The sequence below is a fragment of the Camelus ferus genome, chromosome 7, assembly GCF_009834535.1.
Source record: "Camelus ferus isolate YT-003-E chromosome 7, BCGSAC_Cfer_1.0, whole genome shotgun sequence".
Classification (NCBI taxonomy): domain Eukaryota; kingdom Metazoa; phylum Chordata; class Mammalia; order Artiodactyla; family Camelidae; genus Camelus; species Camelus ferus.
The window spans coordinates 15712106-15734734 of NC_045702.1; the positions used below are offsets into that span (position 1 = coordinate 15712106).

The 22629-nt window shown below is 44.5% G+C and overlaps 1 protein-coding gene across 8 annotated transcripts in view; it reads right to left on the bottom strand.

Moving 5' to 3' along the window:
- The window catches only part of ATP6V0A4 (ATPase H+ transporting V0 subunit a4), a 70164-nt gene that overhangs the window by 20120 nt on the left and 27415 nt on the right, over positions 1-22629 (bottom strand). For all 8 annotated transcript variants that reach the window (XM_014559894.2, XM_032483441.1, XM_032483442.1 and 5 more), the window contains 12 exons: positions 22362-22495; positions 20785-20863; positions 20408-20502; positions 15582-15707; positions 15034-15128; positions 13715-13841; positions 11292-11374; positions 10543-10636; positions 7929-8141; positions 4491-4641; positions 3491-3630; positions 1741-1898 (listed from right to left, as the gene is read on the bottom strand). In XM_014559894.2, coding sequence (XP_014415380.1) covers positions 1741-1898; positions 3491-3630; positions 4491-4641; positions 7929-8141; positions 10543-10636; positions 11292-11374; positions 13715-13841; positions 15034-15128; positions 15582-15707; positions 20408-20502; positions 20785-20863; positions 22362-22478 — 1478 coding nt within the window. In that variant the 5' untranslated portion in view covers positions 22479-22495. The remainder of the gene's footprint in view (positions 1-1740; positions 1899-3490; positions 3631-4490; positions 4642-7928; positions 8142-10542; positions 10637-11291; positions 11375-13714; positions 13842-15033; positions 15129-15581; positions 15708-20407; positions 20503-20784; positions 20864-22361; positions 22496-22629) is intronic.

Sequence of the window (22629 nt, forward strand, 5' to 3'; positions counted from 1 at the left end):
ATTGCAGCCCCGCCTGCAGAGTGACAGCAAGTGGCAGACTCAGGCTTCCTGTCACACTCAGCGCAGAGGACAGTTCATATAAACAGTCTGATGAAGTTATGCTGATTTAACATGTTTCAGATTCCACCCCTATGCTTATGAGCTTAAATCTGAAGAGCAGAACTAAGCCATTGGTCTTGAAAATCTAGGAAAGTTTCGCCCTTCCAGGCATCTCTTCAATTAGGATACAAATTACAAAGAAAAACCAAAACAAAGAAAACCCCACAGGTATCCCCGTCTATAATTGTAATTCTGGAAAATGTTTTCTCCTTCGTGTTTATTCACTTATTCATTGTTTAACATTCCTGTTCTCTGCCGAAGGGAACTGGACCCAGCAGAGGGACTGAAAGGCAATGCATGGAGCCTCTGTGACACCTCCACCTGCATTGTTAAGGTCCCTCGGAGCCCCACCGGGCACCAAGCCCGCAAACGCACTTGGGAACACGCCACGCCAAAAGGAGCCCTGCACTGCATCTTTCCTAGCTGAGAAACCCTAGGACGAGACGGATTGTGTATTGTCTCCCCCACTGATGATGCCAAGTGTAGATGTGGGTAAGCAGGTGAAACCCCTAAAGTATCTTAGAAAAGTGTAAGTCCTTCCAGGCTTGAGAGAGAAAAGACGGGAGGCGAGGCTGCAGATATGCCCACACATCTCTGCCTTCACTCTCCTCCAGTGCCCTCCTGTCACACTTTCAGCTGGAAGTTCCAGAATGAGACAGAGAAGCCCAACGTTGACTGGAGGAAGCTGGGCGGGCGGACGGGAGGGCACCCGAGAAGTAGCCGAAACTGCTGTGGCTTTCTCAGGTGTGCGACACAGACAGCCCAACATCCCCCAAGATCACAGCGGTCAGCATTTCCACGTGCTTCCCTTCAAAGTCCCCTCTCCTCCACTGCCCTTCTCTCTTCCCACAATTCATCACCCTGACCCACCTCTCAAACTCAAGAATCTTCCTCCCCACAAACATCTCCATTCCTGAAGCTCTGTTTCCGTTCTGATGACTGTGTGTGTGATGGACGGCACCCTGGCTGCGGGACGCCTGTGGGAGGTGTGGTTTGTGGGGACGTGGAGAGCGTCCACGTCTCTCTTCCCTGCAGCCCAGACCTCTCCTCACCAGCCACCCCTCCTACCCCCGCCTTCCTCACTCTGTCAACCACAAATACAGGGAACCAGCATCACAGAACTCACCGTCCCCTCCTTTGCTTTTAACATTGAATCAATCTGCTCAGGGAACCAATCATTCATATAGTTCAACACCTGCATCAGCCTTTTGTAAAGCCAACCCTTCTCTCCCAAGTGCCTAGGTGCATAATTCCGCTCTTCCTCAACTCCCTGCCAAGCAGGATATGTTTCAAATGCCACCTTCTTCTCCTGGAAGCCTTGCTCCCAGGGCTGCTCCTCTGATGCCCAGTTTATAGCTGCCCCACCACTGTTTCCACACCAGTGCCTGGCATGGGGGATGCTCCCCATGACTCACACTTAATTGAGCTGAAGTTTTAAAAACTATTTCCACGCATTACAGTCACCAGCACAGTTACTGAGGAAGTGGCCTAAGGTCTCACACTCAGTAGATGAAACCAAATTGTTTGTTGAGGGGGTGGGCGCACCACTGAGCAGAGCCAGGCGTAGAATCCCCCGGCCAGGAAGACCATCACTGCGGCCACCGGATGGCCAGTGAGCAACCCGTCCCTGTCCGGACTTACTTCCATGTGCCATTTCTGAACATGGGCTGGACACTCCAAGAGGAGCCGAAGATGCTGAGAGACTTGGAGAAGCAGTCATTGTAGATCAAGCCCGTGTAGATGGAGAAGATGCCCATGAGGAGGATGAGATAGCGTCCGTGGAAGAAGGTGTTCCAGATCTGGCCTCGGGGAGACAGAGGACGACTGTCAGTGGGCTCTGAACCCGGCCCCGGGGGCACGGGGGTTAAAGGGTGTCTCCAGCCCCACTGGCACAGCCCCAGTGCGGCACACGGGCATCCTGCACAGAGGGGCCACGGGGCGAGGCAGATGTCAGAGTGATCCCAATAGAACGGGCACACACATCGTGAGCTTACACGGGTGACTCAGTACAGTCTTCAACTGGTAGTTGTTACTGTGGAAACAAAACCTTATAAGCCTCCTATTCTTTAATTCAGCCTTGGTTAGAAAATGTAACTGAAGGAGAAGCTCGGGCTTCACCTGTGAAGGAAGGGACGTGAAAGTGGGCGGCTTCTGTTTCTCACGTGCTTCCAGGGCATAAGAACGGAGCTGCCTCGGGCAGGGGGCGGGCTGGGGTACAGCTCAGGGGTAGAGCGCATGCACCGCATGCCCGAGGTCCCAGGTTCAATCCCCAGTACCTCCACTAAAAAAATAATAATAACAACAATTTTTCAAAAGTAAAATGAGGGGGGGAAAATGGAGCTGCCTCATATGCTGCTAAGTTTTATGGCAAGTTAAATCTGCACTCATTGTGGGTCTCATTGGAACACCAAGCCTCTGTCTAAGCACATCCACTGAGAGCAAAGTGCTTTCTGTAATACTGGGTGACGTGTATCGACCATTCTCAGAAAGGCTAAAGGATAAGTTTGAGACTTCAAATATTTATTATAGGAAAGCACATCTGATCAAGTGCTTGTCATGGAAAACTATATTGGCCATCGTTTGATTCTCCCACTAACCTTGCTTTTGACTGACTTGCTATGACATGAGCGAACTAGCTCGAGTTAAGTCAACTTAATTTCAAGGTTGCAGATAATTCTTAAAATCACGAACATAGATAAAAGCATCTTTCCCGTTTATGAAATGTGTGACCATGGACATAAAGTGATGCTGACTGATTAATCTGGAAACAACGCAGACTTGAGTTGTCTCACCCTTCACAACACTGTGAAGGGTCTTCACGGAGAATGTGGAAACCTTGAGAAGTCACGATATTCAGAATTTCTCAGTGTTTCATAAAAATGCTGATCGTGGGCTGATTGTAAGAGAAAGGTTCAAATATGAAAGAATATCTGTGATATTTTGAGTGAAAAAAAGGAGGTTACAAACTAATATGAAGTATTTGATCCCAAATTTTGAAAATTACATCCCTGTGTATAAGCACAGAAAAAAAATTATGATTTTTCTCTAGTAGTTAGATGATTGTACTTCCCCAATTTTTATAATGAATGCATATTGCTTTTATAATCAAAGAAAAAAATCAATGTTAGGAAAAAAAAAGTAAACGAAAAGATCAATGCCTCGTCAAGCAATGTACAAAAAAACAAAGATGCTGGAAGGAACTGCACCAAACCATCTAAAGGATTATCTTTGGCCAGGAGTTTTTATGTTGAATTTTGGTCCTTTTCATTCCCTGTCTTTCCCTTACTTTTTATAACAACATGTTATTTCCATGGTGAAAACAACATACACATTTTTACTGTTCCACTTAGAACCGCCAAGAACCAAGGCGAGACATTTGATGGACACTCACCTCATTGTTCGTCTTCTGGGAGAGCAAGCGTCTCTCATTAAGGACCATCCAAAGCGCTGCCAGCAGCATCACGATTCCGTGACCACAGTCTCCAAACATCACGGCGAACAGGAAGGGGAAAGTGATGATGGTATAGGGAGCTGGAGAGGTGAGACCCACAGCAGCCTGAGTCCTCCCAGCCTGGGACCCACATCAAAGATTTCTCTATCTCACTCCACGATCTCCAAGGTGGTTCCTGTGTCTTTCTGAGCCTGTCTTCCCTCACCATCCCCACCCCTGCCACCCACTTAGCTCCTACAAACATTAGCTCATCAGTGAATAAGCATTATTATTCCCCACTTCACAGATGTGCTGAGTTTTGGGGTGACTAAGTGACCTTCCCCAAGATCACAAAGTTTAACGGGATTTAAAACCGGTTTTCTATCTCTTAAGTGCTTTCTATACTCTTTCCACCAGCACCATTTGCCTGCTTCTCCACCATTCACACGCACCTCATGCCTCTAGCAGTTACCCCGGGCCCCTCAACCTGAGGTGGCCGCTGCTGTATGGGCCACAAATTAGACTGGGACTCAGGCTGGAGAGAAACAGCACCATGAATTGCTTGGCTAAAGGGCATCTGGTCGACCCTTTTATTTTACTAACAAGACTTAGTGACACAGTTTACGTCAGGAAGAATCCAGTCTTCCTAGTCCAAGCCCTGTGTGCGCCCCTCTCTCCCACACAACTACGGGACTGTGAAAATGCCTACAGATGATCCTACAGATTGAATCGATAAGGACGCAAGAGCTGAATCTGACTGCCTGATAAATCTACAGTTTAAGGGAAAACATGTGAAATCTTGACCAAGAGCAAATCTTTCACTAATCACCATTTACACAAGACAACACAGATATTAGGAAACTGAATAAGATTTTAGGAATGTCACCATTCAAAGCAGTCAACTGCCTGGGCCACCTCGGGGATAAATCTTACCTAGTTGTGCAACATCAGACCCCTTTACCTGGGTTCATCTCCCGGTAACAGCCTACACCATACGCATCGACAATATTCTGGAAGCCAGCTGTGAATTTATTGGTCCTGTTAAATGTGGGAGGAGCTGTTTTAGACTGCACTGCTGTCATGATGGGGACCATGGAGGAGCCACTCAGTTCCTGCAGAAAGAGCATACGAGAAACATGTAAGGAAGACAGCCTTGGGCTGGGTGTTGGCACATGGATCCCAGCCCAACTCCTGCCATCACTTACTGGGTGAACTTGGGACAATTTCTTGACCTCTCTGAGACTCAAGACTTATCTGTAAAGTTAGTGCGTATCTAATTTATCTTACAGGAGAGTCATCAAGAAAGTAGAGTTCCTCCTGATCCTCTGGCAATTTCTGTTCTCCCGCTCCTGCAAACATATATGCTACGCCTAGTTCTGAGCCCTCTTTTCTTTCTTTCTTTCTTTCTTCCTTCCTTCCTTCCTTCCTTCCTTCCTTTCTTTCTTTCTTTCTTTCTTCTTTCTTCCTTCCTCCCCTTTCCTTTCCTCCCACTAATTCTCTCAAGAGTTCATTCACTTTCCTAATGTTGTTCCTATTTTCCAAACAGCCCTGACCCTCACCCAAATTTTAATTCTTTTTTAACTGCCTGCCTATGCTTTCTAATGCACATGTCTCAGCAACCCCACAAAATCCAGGAACCTTAGACTAAACTCATCAACTTGCCCCAAAGCCAGGCCCTCCCTTGACCTCTCTGCTCTTTGAGCAATCTCCAATCTCCAGATGCCTGAAACTTTGGAATCATCACATCTGTCCCTTCTTTTGCTTCAGTCCATCACCAAATCTTGCTAATCGTCCCCTTCAAATCCCTTCTCATCTAGCCTCAGAGCCACCGGCCTGGCCCCAAGCCTCACCATCGGACTCCAGTCTCTTTCACTTCCATTTAGTGTATACCCCAGACTGCATAATACTTCTTTTAATAAAACAAAACAAACAAAAAGCACTACTTTACTCAAGTTTCCCTCCTACTCAAAAATATTCAAAGGCTTCCTATTACCTAAAGGATGAAATCAAAACTCTTTAGTTTTATAATCAAGACTTCTTTACAACAGGATGTAAATCCTCTAATTACACCTTCACCCTCACTAGTTCTCCACGGAAATCAGCCAACTCCACACTAGCCTTCTCCCTTCTTCACTTACCCAAGTATTAACAACTTTCCTGCTCACCCCCTGGGAACCTTCTGGTCACTCCAAACTCCAACAGCACTTACAAGGTGCACACTCAGTGGGACTTAGCACCAACTAAATGAGTGCCCATTCGATCCTCCTAACAACTCAATGAGACAGCATCACCACAAACCTCACTTTACAGATGAGGTAACTAAGGCACAGAGAGATTAAGTAACTTCCCCAAGGTCACACAGCAAGTGGAGGAGACCCACCCTCTATTTTTATATACCTTTTCGTATGTGTGATCATGATCTCCTTGAGGGCAAGGACTTCCTCCTTTTTAAACACACCCTCCAGCAGCTGACATAATGCCTGGCAGAGAGGATTTTTCTCTTATTGGTAATGCTGATCATGACAGCTATCCGCTTCCATTTCTCTCCACATCTACACACACAGGGCCTCTACTCCTAGCTGGGGAAACATTTTAATTATCTCAGAGGACTGAAGACACTAGAGAAATCGTCCTAAGTGGTCCTGCAGAAGTCTGACCCCTTCATGATTACAGGATGACACCGTTCGGTTCAGAACCCTGAGTTAGGACAACACCTCCCCAATAGCCCTGCTGTCTTACCCACACTGCCGTGAAGTGCTTCTAAAATGCAAACTGGATCGTGTCAGTCCAGCATGGGGAGACATACCACTATATAGTCCATCTGTCCGTCAGGACAGGCCTGCAGCCTCTCCCGGACCTCCTTCCCAGTCTAAACTTGCCGCCCCCTCCCTCCAGCCGCTGGCCTCAGGTGGGCCTCCACCGTGTGCTCCCCCCACCCCTCTCCAACTGCTCACTGACCGCCCATCCACGTTCAGCTCATGCACTCCTCCAGGAAGCGTCCGGCCCTTCCCAGTCTGGGTGAAACACTCTCTGTAAGTTCTCCATCCGGGCAGTGACCAGCCCATGATGTGGGGACGTTTGAATCTTGCCCCCTGGCTACAGAACTGTGGTCAAGTTGCTGTTACTTTCTGGGTCTCAGTTTCCTCATCTGTACAAAGGGGATAAAGACAGAGCCTGCCTCCTAGTCCAACCCCACCTCAAGGCCTCTACCTCCAGAACTTTCAGCCTGACAGCTCTTCCTCTCACCCCGCCCCAATCCTCCCGTGACCTTTAGGAAAGTCTGCTCCAGTGCCGCCTCCCCAGAGGGGCCTTCTCCCCAGCAGCCCTATAACCATACTGTAAAGACCCAAACCTTCAGGGCCCCACAGGTCAAGCCATGAGCTCCTCTGCTCTCACCAGATACGCCACCCACCCAGCAGGAAAGGCTCCCCACCCAGCTAGTTCTCCCTTCAGCCAGATCAACGGCACACTGCCCAGCCTTCATTCTAATGAGTTTCACCTCCCTGCCACCCCAGAAAATCACTCAAACAAGATAATCACATCCTCCCATGGAAGCCAGGGGTCCTCTACCCTCTCGTCACTATAAAGCCTGCCTCCCATAGCCCCTGCTGGTTCATTCTGCTTGCAAGAGCAGGTCCCAAGTGGAACCTCCATGTGGCCCTGTGTGACGTGTGCTGTCCTCCCCTGGGCTGTGAGTATGTGTGACTAATAGACCGCGGCCACGCCCACCTGTCCAGTGTCAGGTGTCACGTGCTTGTCCATCTTGTACTATTTAGGGTGAAGTTTCCCTTCTTCACCAACGGGGTGAATAGGTGATTGGACAGGGCCCCCACTTCACACCCCCTCCTTCACCATCCCCCCGCTTCACTTCCTGTCCACCACACATCACTCACTGCCTGAAACCACGTTAGTTATGGACAAGCTTGCTGTGTCTCCCTTTCCAGGAAGTCTACCGGAGCAGGGCCTTGTTCCACCAGCACAGCCGTAGATCAGTGAGCATCCAGAGAGATGACTCAGGAGCGCCGTGAGGGACATGCCTGTGGTCTCCTCCCTGTGCTCTGGCCGTTACTGCGGGTGCCTGCTTATCTGTCTTTCCAGCCAGACTGAGACCTTGACCTCCACACGGTAAAGGCTGATACCCCCAGACACAACTAGCAAGGTGACGGCACATCAGTGCTCAGTGCACACTCGCTAAGATCAAAGAAATGTTGCCTATTTGTCAAATGAGGAGGAGCTTTGGACATGTGCCCAAGCGCTGGGTAAGGACTGGAGGTCCTTAAAGGAGACAGTCCTACCAGGTGATGTTCACAGGAGGCTGAGGGCCTCCGAGCACCTGGCAGAGGGGCTGCTGAGGCTGGACGTGACTACCTGTCCACCCCCTGCCCCACCAGCCACTCACCATGCCTTGCTCCAGCGCCTTCTTGATGCGCAGGGCATCTGCCACAGGGAACCAGATCTCGGCGATGACACACTGCTGGGTGACATCGATGTTGCACATGTTCAGGATGTGGTAGACGGCCTTCACCTTCTGCACTTTGATGACCCAGGAGTGCCAGCTGGCGGCTGCTTCTTGCAGGAGGCGCTGACGGTGAGACTCCGTTTGCGTGATGACCTGGGCAGAACAGCGCACAGCCAAACAAGGAACACTCATGGAGATGGCCGACGGCATGGCGACCCTGGAGGCTCCTCAGGCACCAGGGCTTCCTCTGCTCTTGGCTCCCTCCCCTGGCCCACAGCTCTCACCTGGCTGTTAATGCTCATGAGCAGTGTATCTCCCCTGCTAGAGGTTAAAACCTGCAGGCAAGGGTTGTATCTTTCTTTTCTTCTCAACTCCTTACAGTACTCTTACTGTAACATGCTGAATTGTGTCCCCTCAAGAGATAAGTTGAAGTCCTAACTCCTGGTAACAGTGAATGTGATCTTATTTGGAAATAAGGTCTTTCCAGAGGTAATCAAGTGAAAATGAGGCCTGCCCTACTCCAGTATGACAGGTGTTCTTAGAAGAAATTTGGACACTGAGGCACACAGGGAAGAACACCCTGCAGTGATGGAGGAGGCAGAAACTGGAGACGTGCATCTACAACCCAGGGAACACCAGGGACTGCTGCCAACCGCCTGAGGCCAGGATGATGTCTTAGTCTATTCTGGCTGCTCTAATAAAAGACCATATAGACTAGACTGGCCATAGACTGGGTGGCTTATAAACAATAAACATCTGTCTCTCATGGATGAAGGCTGGGAGTCAGACCAGAGTGGCAGCATGGTTGGATGAAGGCCATCTTCCGGGTTGCAAACTCAATCATCATTCTATCCTCCCTTGGCGGAAGAGGCTGGGGAGCTCTCTGGGGTCTCCTTTATAAGGGCACCAGTCCCATCCATGAGGACTCTACCCTCATGACCTAATCACCTCCCCAAAAGGCTCCACCTCCTGACACCATCACCTTGGGCATTAGGTTTCCAACATACAAATCTGGGGGCGACACAAACATTCAAAGCACAGCAGAACAGGCAGGGGAGGATGCTTTCCTAGTGCCTGCAGAGGAAGCCTGGCTCTGCTGATACCTTGATTTCGGACTTTCCACCTCAGGACTGTGACGGAATAAATTTCTGTCATTTTAAGCCCCCCAGTTTGTGGTTGTCTGTTACAGCAGCCCCTAGGAAACTAACACACCTGTCAAAACGCCTTATATATCATCTCGCCAACAAATGACAAATGAGGCAATAAATGGAAGGCTGAATAGGCAATTGTGCCCACACAGAATTTAGTTAATGGAATTCATTTCTGTTCTGGTGATACAGTAGAGTAACCCTTATCAGTAACCTTTACACGTGGCTACCCAAGTCATCCGGAACATAAGCATAAGTTTAGCATAACTTCTTTTCCATTCTCCTCCTGAAGTTTGATAAAAATCTAGGAGAGTATTTGGGGAAAAGGGCTTCAAGGGTAATTGCTTCAGAGAAACGCAGTCTCCTTGACAAGTGACAAAGAGGGAACACAGAGGATCAAAGAAATGAAACACAGATTTTTCTCTGGAAGATAAAGATGTCTGTTAGCCTGAGTTCTGAAACCACACACACACACACACACACGCGCGCGCCTGATTCCTAGAGACACTCATTGAGAGTCTGGAATTGCACTGACCAATCCAGCAGCCACACAAAGTAAAAATTAAACTCCGGTTCCTCCGTTGCTCCAGCCGTATTTCAAGTGCTCAGTGGCTATCACGCTGGACTTGCAGATTACACAACATCACCGCCACCACAGGAAGTTCTGTCGGGCAGCCCTGACCTAGAACCCACGACCTGCCATAGGCCCAGCTGCTTTTGGTGACTGGTTACTTGCAAAGCTTACTGAAGAAAGTCACATGTGTTGAGGGCCATCCTAGGTGACGACAGGTTTTACAGGAGGATGTAAATTGACAGTGTGTTCATATTGAAACCAGACCCACTGTCCTGACAGAATTCATTGGCTGGCTCACACAACTGGGCAATTCACTGGAAAAAGAATCAGCAAGTTGGCTCTTTGACTTAATTGGCTAGTTAGTCATATCACAGATGCAGCCTCGGCCAGTCTGGCAACAAAAGGCTCCTTTCATCAGACCAGGGTGGGTACCTGAAGGCCGACCAGGGCTCTGGCTAATTCTAAGCCCAGCAAAGCATCACTGACATGCAGAATCATCACCGCAAGCTTACTGAACACTGTTGCCTAATTATGAAACCCGCAGCAGGAGCCAGAAGGGCATAGCAAACATTCCAGCCAGCCTCGGAGCCAGAACTCAGGGAGACAGGACTTAAAAGGAAATGGCAGGGGGGAAGGTATAGCTCATGGTAGAGTGCCGTGCTTAGCATGCATGAGGTCCTCGGTTCAATCCCCAGGACCTCCATGAAATAAATTAATTAGTTAATTAATTAATTTTTAAAAACCTAATTACTTCCCCCACCCCTAAATAAAATGGCAGGTGAATCCCAACAGCAGCCCCCAGCTGCTGTCACATGCCCAAACTGACACTCACCGTGACTAAATCTTCCAGCCTCATGTTGACACCTGCCAGCATCTCTCTGCGCTCCGCCGCCGGCTCTGGACAGGGGTATATGGTGGCTCGAAACCTGTGTTTCATACATTCCAAAGGACACACTTGGGTTATTGCTGAAAAGCCTCCAGCACGTCCTCCTCCTCCGCTAAGCCGTCATCTGCCGACTTGGGTTAGATCGCCGCCTTCCCCTAAGATAACCGTCTCCTCAGCAGTCGGAAACTGTCTGGGTCATAAGGTTCCCAACACATTGCTCGCACTATTTGAATTAAAGCTGTGGTTCTATCATATGAATGAATGTCGCTCAAACCATAAAACCCAGGAACTGTTATGTAAATAAGACTCCAATGAGCTTGATTTATCTCTTCTTCTCCCTAGAATTTATTAATTAATGTCCTTCTCCACTGAATTTCTGCTTCTAAGACGATTCTGTAACATAGCAACCGCTTAGCAGGCATTGGTCTACTCTGTAGAAACCAATCAAGGCGGGTAAGAAGGAATAAACTGAAATGGTGAAAATGTCTTTTAGTTACCTTTAGCTTCTGCTTATCAAGTCCTCTCTGTTCCTATTCCCACAGTTACTAAAAATCAGTTGCATTTTTAACACTATCTTGTCAAATGAGGGGAAGTTATTCAAAAACCCTAAGGGACCTCAAGGAAGCCCCATTCGAGAGTATTTTGCGCTGCACACCCCCCGACCGAATCCTGACCCAAACCGCTGGCGATCTTACCCATCACAGATCTTCCTGATCTTCTGCCTGAGCTGCTCTCCTTGATAAAATATGATGAATATATTCTTTTTAATTTCTTCTCTCTGGAAAATCAGACCAGTAAAAAATAGATTTTCAGAAATGTAAAAACTTGTTTAAATTTAAAATGGGAAACCTGCAGCTTCTTCCAGTTGATTCAAGTTCATAAATCGCTGCGGTTGAAGGCAAGGCCACTGAGGCAGGCTGGACGGGACCCTCAGGGAGGCTGATACAGCCGTAAAGCGACAGCCTCGCCATTTGCTACACTAGTTGGATCACAGCTGAGCCTTGTACTCAGTGCTAAGTCCTATACTTAAAAGACGTGTTAATAAACAAAAAAACATCCAGAAGAGAGGGACCAGGATATTGCTTAAGATAAAACAAATAAAATAGAGTGAACTCATGCACAACATCCACATTTCAGGGGTGAGTGGGTGTTTGATATTTAACAAAGGTAGAGCCGGGTCTAAATGTTTGACACACACTCACTGTATGCCCATGAGAACACTGATTAAGTGCAATTTTAAAGTCCAGGTTTGGCGTTTCACAGGAAAGGGCAAATAAGCATCTCACAAGCGTATATAAAAAAGTTCAACTTTTACTGCAGCAAAGAGATACGCTCTTTTACTCTTAGTTACTTTGGGGTGGGAGGTAAAGGTAAAATTATGAAACCCATTGTTGGAAAAGTGACAAATCCAACACACCCATCACACACCATTCATGTATCAGGTATCACTGGACTCAGGTGTGACCCTACGGAAAAGCCATTTGTCAGGACCCATCAAGGGTTATGAAAATGCCCACCCCCTTGAAGCCAGCGATCCTGCTTCCTTGAATTCACATTGTAGAAGCTGTTCAAAAGAGAATAAAAATCCACATGCTTGACCATGCTTATCATAGTGCCTATATTCTTCAGGAAAATTGGAAATATTAAAGCGTCTAAAAATAGACAGTTAATGTCACATCAACTCAATGGAAATATCAGGCATCAATTGCAAATAAAATCAGAATGAATCCTGTCTTTGGCAGTTGCTTGTGGGAGCAGGGAAGGGCATTTTAAGCTTTGGGGAGCCGCCTGCTTTACATGATTTCCAAAGGTTCCCTCTTGCATGGAGTCCACCCCCAGCCCTTCTCTGTCTCTTGATCCACCAGAACCAGGAATCCATTCTGATCGCCTGTCATCTTCAGTGACCTTCAATGTCATGCAGCTAAACTCATCTTTTTCCAGGTGCTTACTTTATAATTTCTCTATCATCATGACTACTAGGTGTCAAAACATGCCTATGAAAGGTAATGATTCAATGTCAAATTTTAAAGGACAGATAGTAATATGGAAGGAAATTAATATACTTACCTAAAATCAAGAGAAGGCAAAAAGATGATTCCATGTTATTACTACAACCATGTTAAATTAATTATACCTGCCTGTGGCTATGGACTAGAGAAAAATAGTACAAGAAAAAAAATAAAAACAAAGACATTAGAATGGTGAATTTGGGGGGGGGGGTTAAATAAGCTTTTTTCTTGTTTTATATTTTATTTGCTTTAACTATGCAGTTGTTTTCCATGAAATAAAACAACTTTTTAGCCTCTCTTCTCAAAAGATTATGCCTCTTTGAGAAATAAACCCAGCTTCTTGGAATTAAAAAGTAAGTGGATTTAAATAGTAACCAGAAGGGTGGAGGACGCAAACCCTATGGAATTAGTAGCAATAACTGTGTGTAACTCAGTGAAGAGGCCCCTCGAAATCTTTGCTCGAAGCGTGTGGTCTGTGGACCACCAGCCGCTGCCAGCCTGTTAGGAATGTGGACTCCAGGGCCCCACCACGCAGACCCACTGAGTCAGAATCTGCGTCTAGCAGGCTCTTACATGCACACTGCACACTTACATGCACACATGCACAGTGGAGCACGTGTGGGGCACACTGGCCTGAATCAGTTCTCAGTGCTCCATGAATTAGACACAGCTGCCACCCTGGGAGGCACCAGCACAGCTAAGCTTCTAGGAACTGGATTAGCCACGTTATTTGGAGGAATGAACACTTCTGAGGTGGTAACAAGAATCAGTCCTTGGAGGGGAGGGTACAGCTCAAGCGGTAGAGCACGAGGTCCTGGGCTCAGTCCCCAGTACCTCCTCTAAAAAATAAAATAAATAAATGAAGAAAACCTAATACCTCCCTCTTCAAAAAAGGAAAAAATATTTTTAAAAAAGGATTAGTCCTTGAATTGACATTTCATAAGTTTTTTTTTTTTTTTTTAAAGGAGGGATTGGGAGAAAGGAAAGGAGAATAAAAGGAAATAGACACTCGCTTCATAGAGCTAAAGACACAGTGTTTGAGATAACAGAACCCTCTGGTGAGGGCTCCAGGAAGTTGAAGAGAACGTTTTCTGCAGCCTGATACCCACTGTGACCGGATCTTCCAGAATCGTGTCCATCTCAGTGAACTTCAGGTAGATGTTTCCCCGGCAAACTCGCCACAGCAGCCTCTCAAAGGAAGCCATCCTCTCCCTGTTGATCACACCAGCCGTGAACCTGGGCAGTCACAAGAGGAGACGCCACTGAGGCGCAGGGAGTGGGGTGCCGGCTGCAGGCCCTGTGGGCTGTGAAGATGGGCAGCCCGAGGGGGAAGCCCACCGCCCTTTGAGCAGAAGCAATAACACAGCCCACCTGGCAGGGGTCACAAGGCCACTCTGCGTCCCAGCCCCAGCTTACCCCAAGTTCCCTTTGACATGTGGAGGTTTGCTTAATTATCTCAATACTATACATTCACTTATTTGCAATTAAAAATATGATAGACCATTCATTATAGCGTTGTAGCTAAAGGAAGCAAATGTTCAATCTGCCCACCAATGGTCTGTCTGCATTTGTACAAATAAGGTAGTAAGCATGAAGGATATATACTGGTTTCTCTCCATCTTTACTTTTACAATCATCTAGGTATCTAGACAGTTTCTGACCCAAAATTTTCATATTAACTTTAAAATGGTTACTTTCATTGGCCTATTACTTTAAATGTCCATGGATCTTGTATTACCCTCTGATCAAATATTTCCAACACGTATTTTCCTTTCCGTTTCAAATTCAATGTCTAGTGCCTCAAATAGCAGGCCCCCAAGTATCTACAGAATAAAAAACTAGTATTCCAAAACCCATTACTTTCATCAGTTTTGCTTGGACACTAAGTGAAATCGCACCATTCTGAATCACCACACATTCGAGTGGGTGTCACCACATCACATTGCTGCTGCTTACGGAAGACATGGTCGCATAACTATCTCATTTCTAATTACACTTCAAACTTCACACTCCAAATCTGCTTCATTATTAAAACAGTATTTCAGAGGCAAGGGGAAAAAAAAAGGCGTGTATCCCATAGCCTTGTTCCAAAGCCAGGGAACAGCTGAGAAATCCCATCTAAATAATTATTATTACATCCTTCCCGTGTGGATATGATACAGACACTGCACTCTTCAGGCTCCAGAATGTCAGTATCACCAATAACAAGGTAACACTACCTGTAACTCCACTGACCTCGTTAGGTTAGACCTGGGTTTATTACTGGATGGAGGGCTTATAGTCGTGTGAAATAGTCTTAATGCCAGCCGCTATTTGTTCATTCATTCATTCATTCACTCAGAGAACTCTGCCACACGCCAGGCATCGGGCTATATATGGACCAGGGACCCATCTACATGTAACTTTCAGAGCACGGAGTGTCACTAACCCCAGCTTTCCACTCATGTATGCAGGCGTAGGTCTTAACTCCAGGAGACCGGAAGTGTCTTCCATAAAGAAATCATCAGCTAGATTGGTTTCCGTCTGAAAGTCAAAGAATCACTATTTTCTTTTAAGTGATTTGAGACTAACTTAAAAGCACCCATACCTCATGGTTTTGTCTGTTTTTAAGGATGCTTTAATTCTCCACAAGTACATAGAATCCAAAAGGTAGAATGCTCCTTGTCAGAACAAAAAGCCTCCCCATTTTCTTCCTACCAAAATCACAGATCTGCTCAAACTAACCGTTGTGCTCTGTTCTGACTTCCACACCTGTCTGGGCCATTTTGGGTGCACACTATTTAGTAAGCAGCTCAATATTTTTGCACTCAATTCACCCAGTGCCACATTCTACCCCATTACCTTCCCTCACCCATGGCGTGACCATGGGACAGAAACAGTGCAATGTATTCAGATTCTAAACTAGTCAGTTTTCCAAACAGAAATTTGAGGATTTGGGGGAAAGGGCCCTTGAATGAACAGTTCCCAAGTTATGACCTCAAAGAAGTCCTGGGTTTTCTTCAGGAGATATTTGAGTTCAGTCAGTTCTAGGAAGCTTTTCTTCAAAGCCTGATAGTTCTGATTGGCTTCCTGTAATTCTCCTTCCAGTTTTTCTAGAGTGGTCTGTGCAGGAGGGAAAAAGAAATTAAGCCAGGCAGAAATTGCTAGGACATTTACTGTGCATTAACCACAACAGATAACTAACTCCCCAAGAGGTAGTCAGTGCATGAGAAGGTGGCCTCAAGTCCAGAGGTCTCTTCCGTCAAACTCAACACGATTGTAGATTGTAGTTAGAGCCACAGTCACACAATCTCAGGAGTTCCATCACCAAATGGGGAGGACCGGAACACACTCTGAGAGAATGGAAGTGAGTGTCATCAGGAAGTCAAGGCATTTTGCCAAATCACAGGTCTCCTCCCCATTTTAAACACTGAATGGGGATGCTGGAGTGAATTTACATGTTGAGAATTCCTTCTGCCCCAACACTGTAATGATTCAGGAATAAATCTAGTGACAGGAAAAATTACCAACAAAATCAATAATCAGAACACAAAATCAATGGTTGAAATTATTTTTATAGATTAGTCTGAAAAAGGGTTAAAGGGGTTTTTTTGAATGTCCAAAGAGATAAATGAAGGCATTACTTCCACTAAAATGAAAAACAAGAAATTACTAATCAAACATGTCCTAAAGTGAAAGAACAGAAAATATTTTAAAAGAAGTATCTAGAAATTTTAAAAATGTCAAACATAGGTACTGAAATTCAAAATCCAGTAAGTGAAGATCAACTGTCTACTGGACACAACTTGTGAATGCACTACTGAGATTTAGCAAATAACTTAAAAATATGAAAGCTCATTTCTCATTTAACCAAATAACCATCAACAATAGAATGGATAAAGCGTGGTACATTCAGTGAAAGAAACACTACCCAGCGGTGAAAATGAATTAATTTCAGAAACATGAAACAATATGGCATCTTAAAAAATAAAATAATGTAAGAAAACAGCAATTTGCAAAAGAATAAACAGTATGCCTCATTTACATAAAGCTTTGAAATGTGCAAAGAAGCTACACCATATGCTATTTAGAAGACTAAATATGTGATAAAATTATGAAGAACCAAGGAAAAGAAAAATATGAAGTTTAGGACAGTGATTTTCTCCAAGATGGGGGTGGGGAGGAAGGGAAGGGAAGGGGTGGGGAGGGGTACACAGAGGGCTTTAAGAGCATCACTTGTGGTCACCTTTCATCTTATACAGGGTGGTGACACTTGGTATTCGCTATGTTATTATTCTTGTACCTTACATGTATTTACTAAAAATCCTATATCAAATCAACTATATCAATTCTTTAATAAAAACAATTAAAAATAAATCCATACTTAAACACATTGCAGTGAAACTATAGAACAAAGACAAAATCTTAAAGGCTATCAGGGGAAAAAAAGACATGTAATCCACAAAGAAATGACCATGGAACCAGCAGTAGACTTCATGGGAAAAATTTACTAACCATGGATCCTGAGATATTAACCATAACTATCATCTATAGTTTATAAACCTAGAGAAGAGGAGAAAGGATTGGAAGGTATCACAGAAAAGCAGGAAAGGGGGAAAAAAAGCAAAGGAGTGGTATAACACAGAGCCATTAAACCAGTAATCATAATAAATGAAAATGGATTAAGGTTACCTATTAAAAGATACATTATCATGCTAGTTTTTTTTAAAAAAGTCCATCTGAGACACCCTTACGAAAGAGATTAAACAAACAAAAAAAATACAAAGATATTCATGCAAATGTTAGATCCCATCTTCCCCCAAAAAAGCACATTAATATCAGACAAGATTGAATATTCAACATTTTGCAAGCATTTTTAGTAGAGAGAACTGCATAATGATCCACACACTCATCACCCAGCTTCAACTGCATCCCATCTCTCTCCCTTCCCCTCTCAGAAACAATCACTACCCTGAATTTTGAAAACTGACTATAGGTAGCACAAGTTTGGGGGGAAAAATGAAATCCTCATTTCTTAACCAACTGCTCTATCCTTTAATGAGTCCATTAAAAATGATGCTGCCATAAGAAGTATTTTAGAGAAGAGAGCAATGTCTGAGAAATGCTTTACAACATGACAGTAAATGAAAAAGTGGAAAACTATAATGTATATTATGGATACAAAGTTATGTAAAAATATTGCTAAGTATGAAAACAGAAAAACTAAGGCAGTTTTTGCTGAGATGGTAGATTTGTGGGTAGATTTTTTTTTTTTCTGGATTATTATTTCCTGTAGGAGCGTTAGGAAAGCCTCCCTGGAAATTCTACAAGGCAAGGGCCCGAGCCACTTGCGTACTGTTGCCAGAAGATGGAATCCAGGAGAAACGCTCAACTGGCAGGTCGGCTGAATCAATCAATCAGTCCCCGTGATCAACGGTCAGACAGACAGTAAGTACTCTCATAAGTACATGTTGTTTTTGACTGCATCTTTATAGTAAATAATATCTAGAAGGAAACTGCTGAGCAAAGACTGCTGGCACACACCTGACTGCCCCTTATCTAACTGGTTATGGCTACAAATGTATGAGTGTCCAGTTTCAGAGTCAGTCAGCCACTAACAAACTCACTGGTATGAATCGATTTTTTAAGGTACTATCTAAAACATAGAACCAACGTCAACTTGGAAACAAAATCACTTGTTACCTGTTTCACAAAAGCGAGAGTCTCCAAGCTTGTTAAGTGTCCATGTAAATCAAATACCCACCATTATTTGAAAAGGCTATTAAGACACTCCTCCCTTTTCCTTTGCATATCTGTGCAAGGCTGAATTAACTTTATATACTTCAATGAGAACAATGATTCTCAACAGATTCAAGGCAGAATAGACATGTGAAGCCAGTCTTCCATTAAGCCATGCCACACATTGAAGAAATTTGCAAACATCACTTTCTCACAAAAATTTTTGTCTTGGAAAAGACACTGATTTTTCATTTAAAAAAAGTTAACATGTAATATTAGAGTGAATTTTTAAATGAATTTTTAAATGAATTAATAAATAAAAAGGGGCAGAGGATATAGCTCAATGGTAGAGTGTGTGCTTGGCATGCACGAGGTCCTGGGTTCAATCCCCATTACCTCTATTTAAAAAAAATTTAAAATAAAATAATTACCTACCTCCCCCCAAAATAAAATTTTTTTTAATGTTTTACTTTTTAAAAAATTTTAGCCCTAATGCAGTAAATATCAATGAATATAATCCACATAAATAAAGCTCTTTTGGGATCCTAACCAGCAGGGCTGGTATTAGAAGACTAGCGATTAGACTGAAACCAGAGATGATTTTATGGAAATCCTATTCATATGAATTCAAAACTTTCTCTCCAAATATCCAGATTTTAATATGACAAGATCCAAAATGTTTTTGAGGGGAGCTGCCAATCACCTATTTCTGTTAGAGAATCTGAATGTATACTACTGATGGCTTCACCAATTTCAAGGATTTTAAGTTATCGTAAAAGAAAAAAAACAAAAGGAAACCCAGCCAGAGATAAGGTTCAACTCCATGAAGCTCCTCCCTACCTGCCCACCTCCCTTCCTCCTCCAAGGATAAAAAAAAATCAATTTTTTATCAAGCTCTCCAGGCCCTTCCAGGCTCTGCCTACCTTTTGACATTCTCTTCCACCACCTCACCCCTCCCTGCTCTCTCCACCACCTGCCCTTGAAGCTCCCAGAGGGCAAGGCCATGTTTCATTTTTCTCTAAGGTACTCTGTGCATGGCAGATACTCAGTGTTTTATAAAAGCAAGTGGACAGAGAGGGGAAAAAGAGGGGCCCTCCAGCCATAATGGTCTTGGCTACAGAAAACTCTTATCTTCTCATACTTGACCTCCTCCATTTGAGGAGGGGCCTCCATCCAGAGTGGACTCAATGCATCGGCTGTTTCCCATCAGACAGATAATTAGGAAACATCCCATTGGATGCAGGAATTCCACCAGGTATTTATCCAAAGGAAACAAAGTCTTGAGAAGGTATCGGCACCCCCATGTTCATTGTAGAATTATTTACAATAGGCAAGACATGGAAATAACACACGTCCACCCTAAGATGGTGATAAAGAAGATGCGGTCTATATATACCAAGGAATATTATTCAGCCATAAAAAGAAGGAAATCTTGCCATTTGCAACCTTGGATGGAACTTCAGGGCATTATGCTACGTGAGATAAGTCAGGTAGAGAAAGACAAATACTCTACGATCTCATATGTGGAATGTAGAACATTAAAAAAAAGAAAGAAAGAAAGAAAGAAAAGCTGAATCCAAAGATACAGAGAACAGATTGGTGGTTGCCAAAGGCAGGGGTTGAGGGATGGGTGAAATCAGTAAAGGTGGTCAAAAGGTGCAAGCTTCCAGTTATAAAATAAATAAGTCCTGCAGAGGTAATGTACAGCATGATGACTATAATTTTCAAAAAGAAGATGAAAGAAAGAAGACATCCCATTGTGCCCGAGTAAGGTCTGTTCAGTGGCACCATATGGATGAGACTTCGCTGTCTGTAACCTCTTAGGCCCACAAAGGAACCTGCTCCTCCATGTGGGGTGAGCGTCCGTCCCTAGGGCTGCGTTGAGAGAGAAAAAGAGCTCTCTCCTGGAGCAAGAAGAGTGACTCTAAAAATTGCACAGCAGGATTTTCCCGAGGGGATAACACAGAAAAGTGGGCAAGCACACAAGTCCGTGTCCACGCCTTCAGCAACTGGGTAATGAGTCCATGAGAGGCTCTGAGTCCCCAGGACACGGGCTTCAGGACGATCCCCGGGAAGGAACCTACCTCCAGGGTGATCATTTCCCGAGGGAGAGGGGTGGGCGGGGACTTCTCCAGCAGTTGAATCTCAATCTCATTTTGCATCTGATCTTCCAGAAAACCTGAGGGATGAAACCCATCGGAGAACCCAAGGTGACTGTGTTTTCTCAGACTTCAGAAATGGGGTCAAACAGGTCAAGTGCCTTTCCCAGTTCAGCTGCCTAAATGGCCCTGGGGGCCTGTCACAGCAGCTGGACCCCATCTCTAACTTCCCCTACCTTGTTTGCAGGGTCACCTCAAAAAGTCTTACAAAAAGGGACATGTTTGGTGAAGGACATCAGTCCTGCAAACCATGTACCTCCCTGCCAGGTCGCATTTAGAAAGCAAGCAGAAAATTGACTTACGGAGAATTCTTTCCAGTGATTCACACCTTCTGACTTCATTCACAAATTTCCTTTGGAAGCGGCTCTCATTCACATTTAACTAGAGGAGGTAAAAAACCACAAGGCATGCCAATGCATTCTCTTTGCTTATTTTATTATTTTTTCTTACTGCTGGAGAATGTTGCTGGAATCATCTTCAGAATAGATATTTCCTTGCACAAGAAGGATGAGTTATAGGCAAAATACACCTTCATGTTCTTACACTCAGTCCTCCAAATGCCCCAGCTCTGGTCTTCTTACCCTTCTAAAAGTCCTCCCACAGCTAAGGTTTCCTTAATTTCATCTGCACTTACTACCCAAATACACTTGGAATTCCTCGATGGAGTCATGAATGTGACAGAACCTTGAAAACTGCACAGCTCCATGCAGTGTATTCTGGTCATCAACAAAAATTCAGCATCCTTGTGCTGGTGACCCTCAGTTCAGCCCAATAAATGTTATTGAGGAACTGCTCCATGTCAGGTCGTGAGCTTGGAGCTGGGGTCGCAAGGAACAAGACATAACCCTTCTCTGCAGGGCTTAGTTTTGACGCTGACCCTGGTGAGAAAGTAAAGAATCCAGTTTTCTAAACTGGATTCAAAAGATTTTGGTGAGGCTCTATAGCCGCCTCTGGGAAACGATGCCCCAACATCATACTCAAGACAGTCCAATGGTGACAGCTGGTAACCAGCCTATCACAGTGATCATTTTGAAATGTACAGAAATACTGAATCACTGTGTCATGTACCAGGAACTAACATAGTGTTGTAGGTCAATTGTACCTCAAAAACAAACTCATAGAAAAAAGAGATCAGATTTGTGGTTATTTATAGGGGGTAAGGGAAGGGGGGAATTGGATGAAGGCAGTCAAAAGGCACAAACTGCCAACTATAAGATAAGTACTAGAGATGCAATGTACATTATAAATGTAATGAACACTGCTGTACATTGCATATGAAAGTGTTAGTAAATCCTGCGTTCTCATCACAAAGAAAAAATTTTTTCTATTTATTCTCGTATCTGTCAGAGAAAATGGATGTTCACTAAATTTATTGTGATAATCATTTCATGATGTATGTAAATCAAATTATTATGCCATACACCTTAAATTTAAACAATACTATATGTCAATTACATCACATTAAAGCTGGAAGAAAAAAAAAATACGGTCTAGCCCAAGAATGTCACTCTACAGAGACTGTGGACTGACTCCAGGATACTTTTTCCTCAGACAGTGTAATCAGGAAGAATTAGAACAAGGTTTGCCCGTTGGATATATCAAATGCTTTGAAGATGCCACACAGGAAATAAAATACAATGCCATCTTAGTGACTGCATCAGAGCTTTAAAACATCCCCATAGAGGAGACACAACTGGAGGAAGGAAGAACATGTTTGTGAGTCACTTGCCCAACGTTATCGCAAATCCTAGCCAGAAGAACTAGAATCACGGAATTCCACCTATTCCAGCCCAGGGCTCTCCTCCCTGAACTTTGTTCACTATCACGAAGTGGTGTGAAACTCCACCTTCCTCCGGTCTCCAAAGAATGCGGTACTTACATCTTTGAACTGAACCAATCCAAGCTCTCCAAGCTCAGCTACACAGCAATATGCAGCCTCCACCTGGAGAAACAGTTGTGACAAACACATCTCCTCACTTCGGAATACAGACGCCATCTTGACCCAGCCTTAGTCTGTAGGAGACAAAGATATGTGAGTTAATGAATGTGTGAAAACCTTAGGACAAAAATTGGTTTTGGTTGAGTTAAATTAAAATCCAACAGGGGGAAGAAAAGCAACAGGAATCACTCCTGATTTTAAAAATATA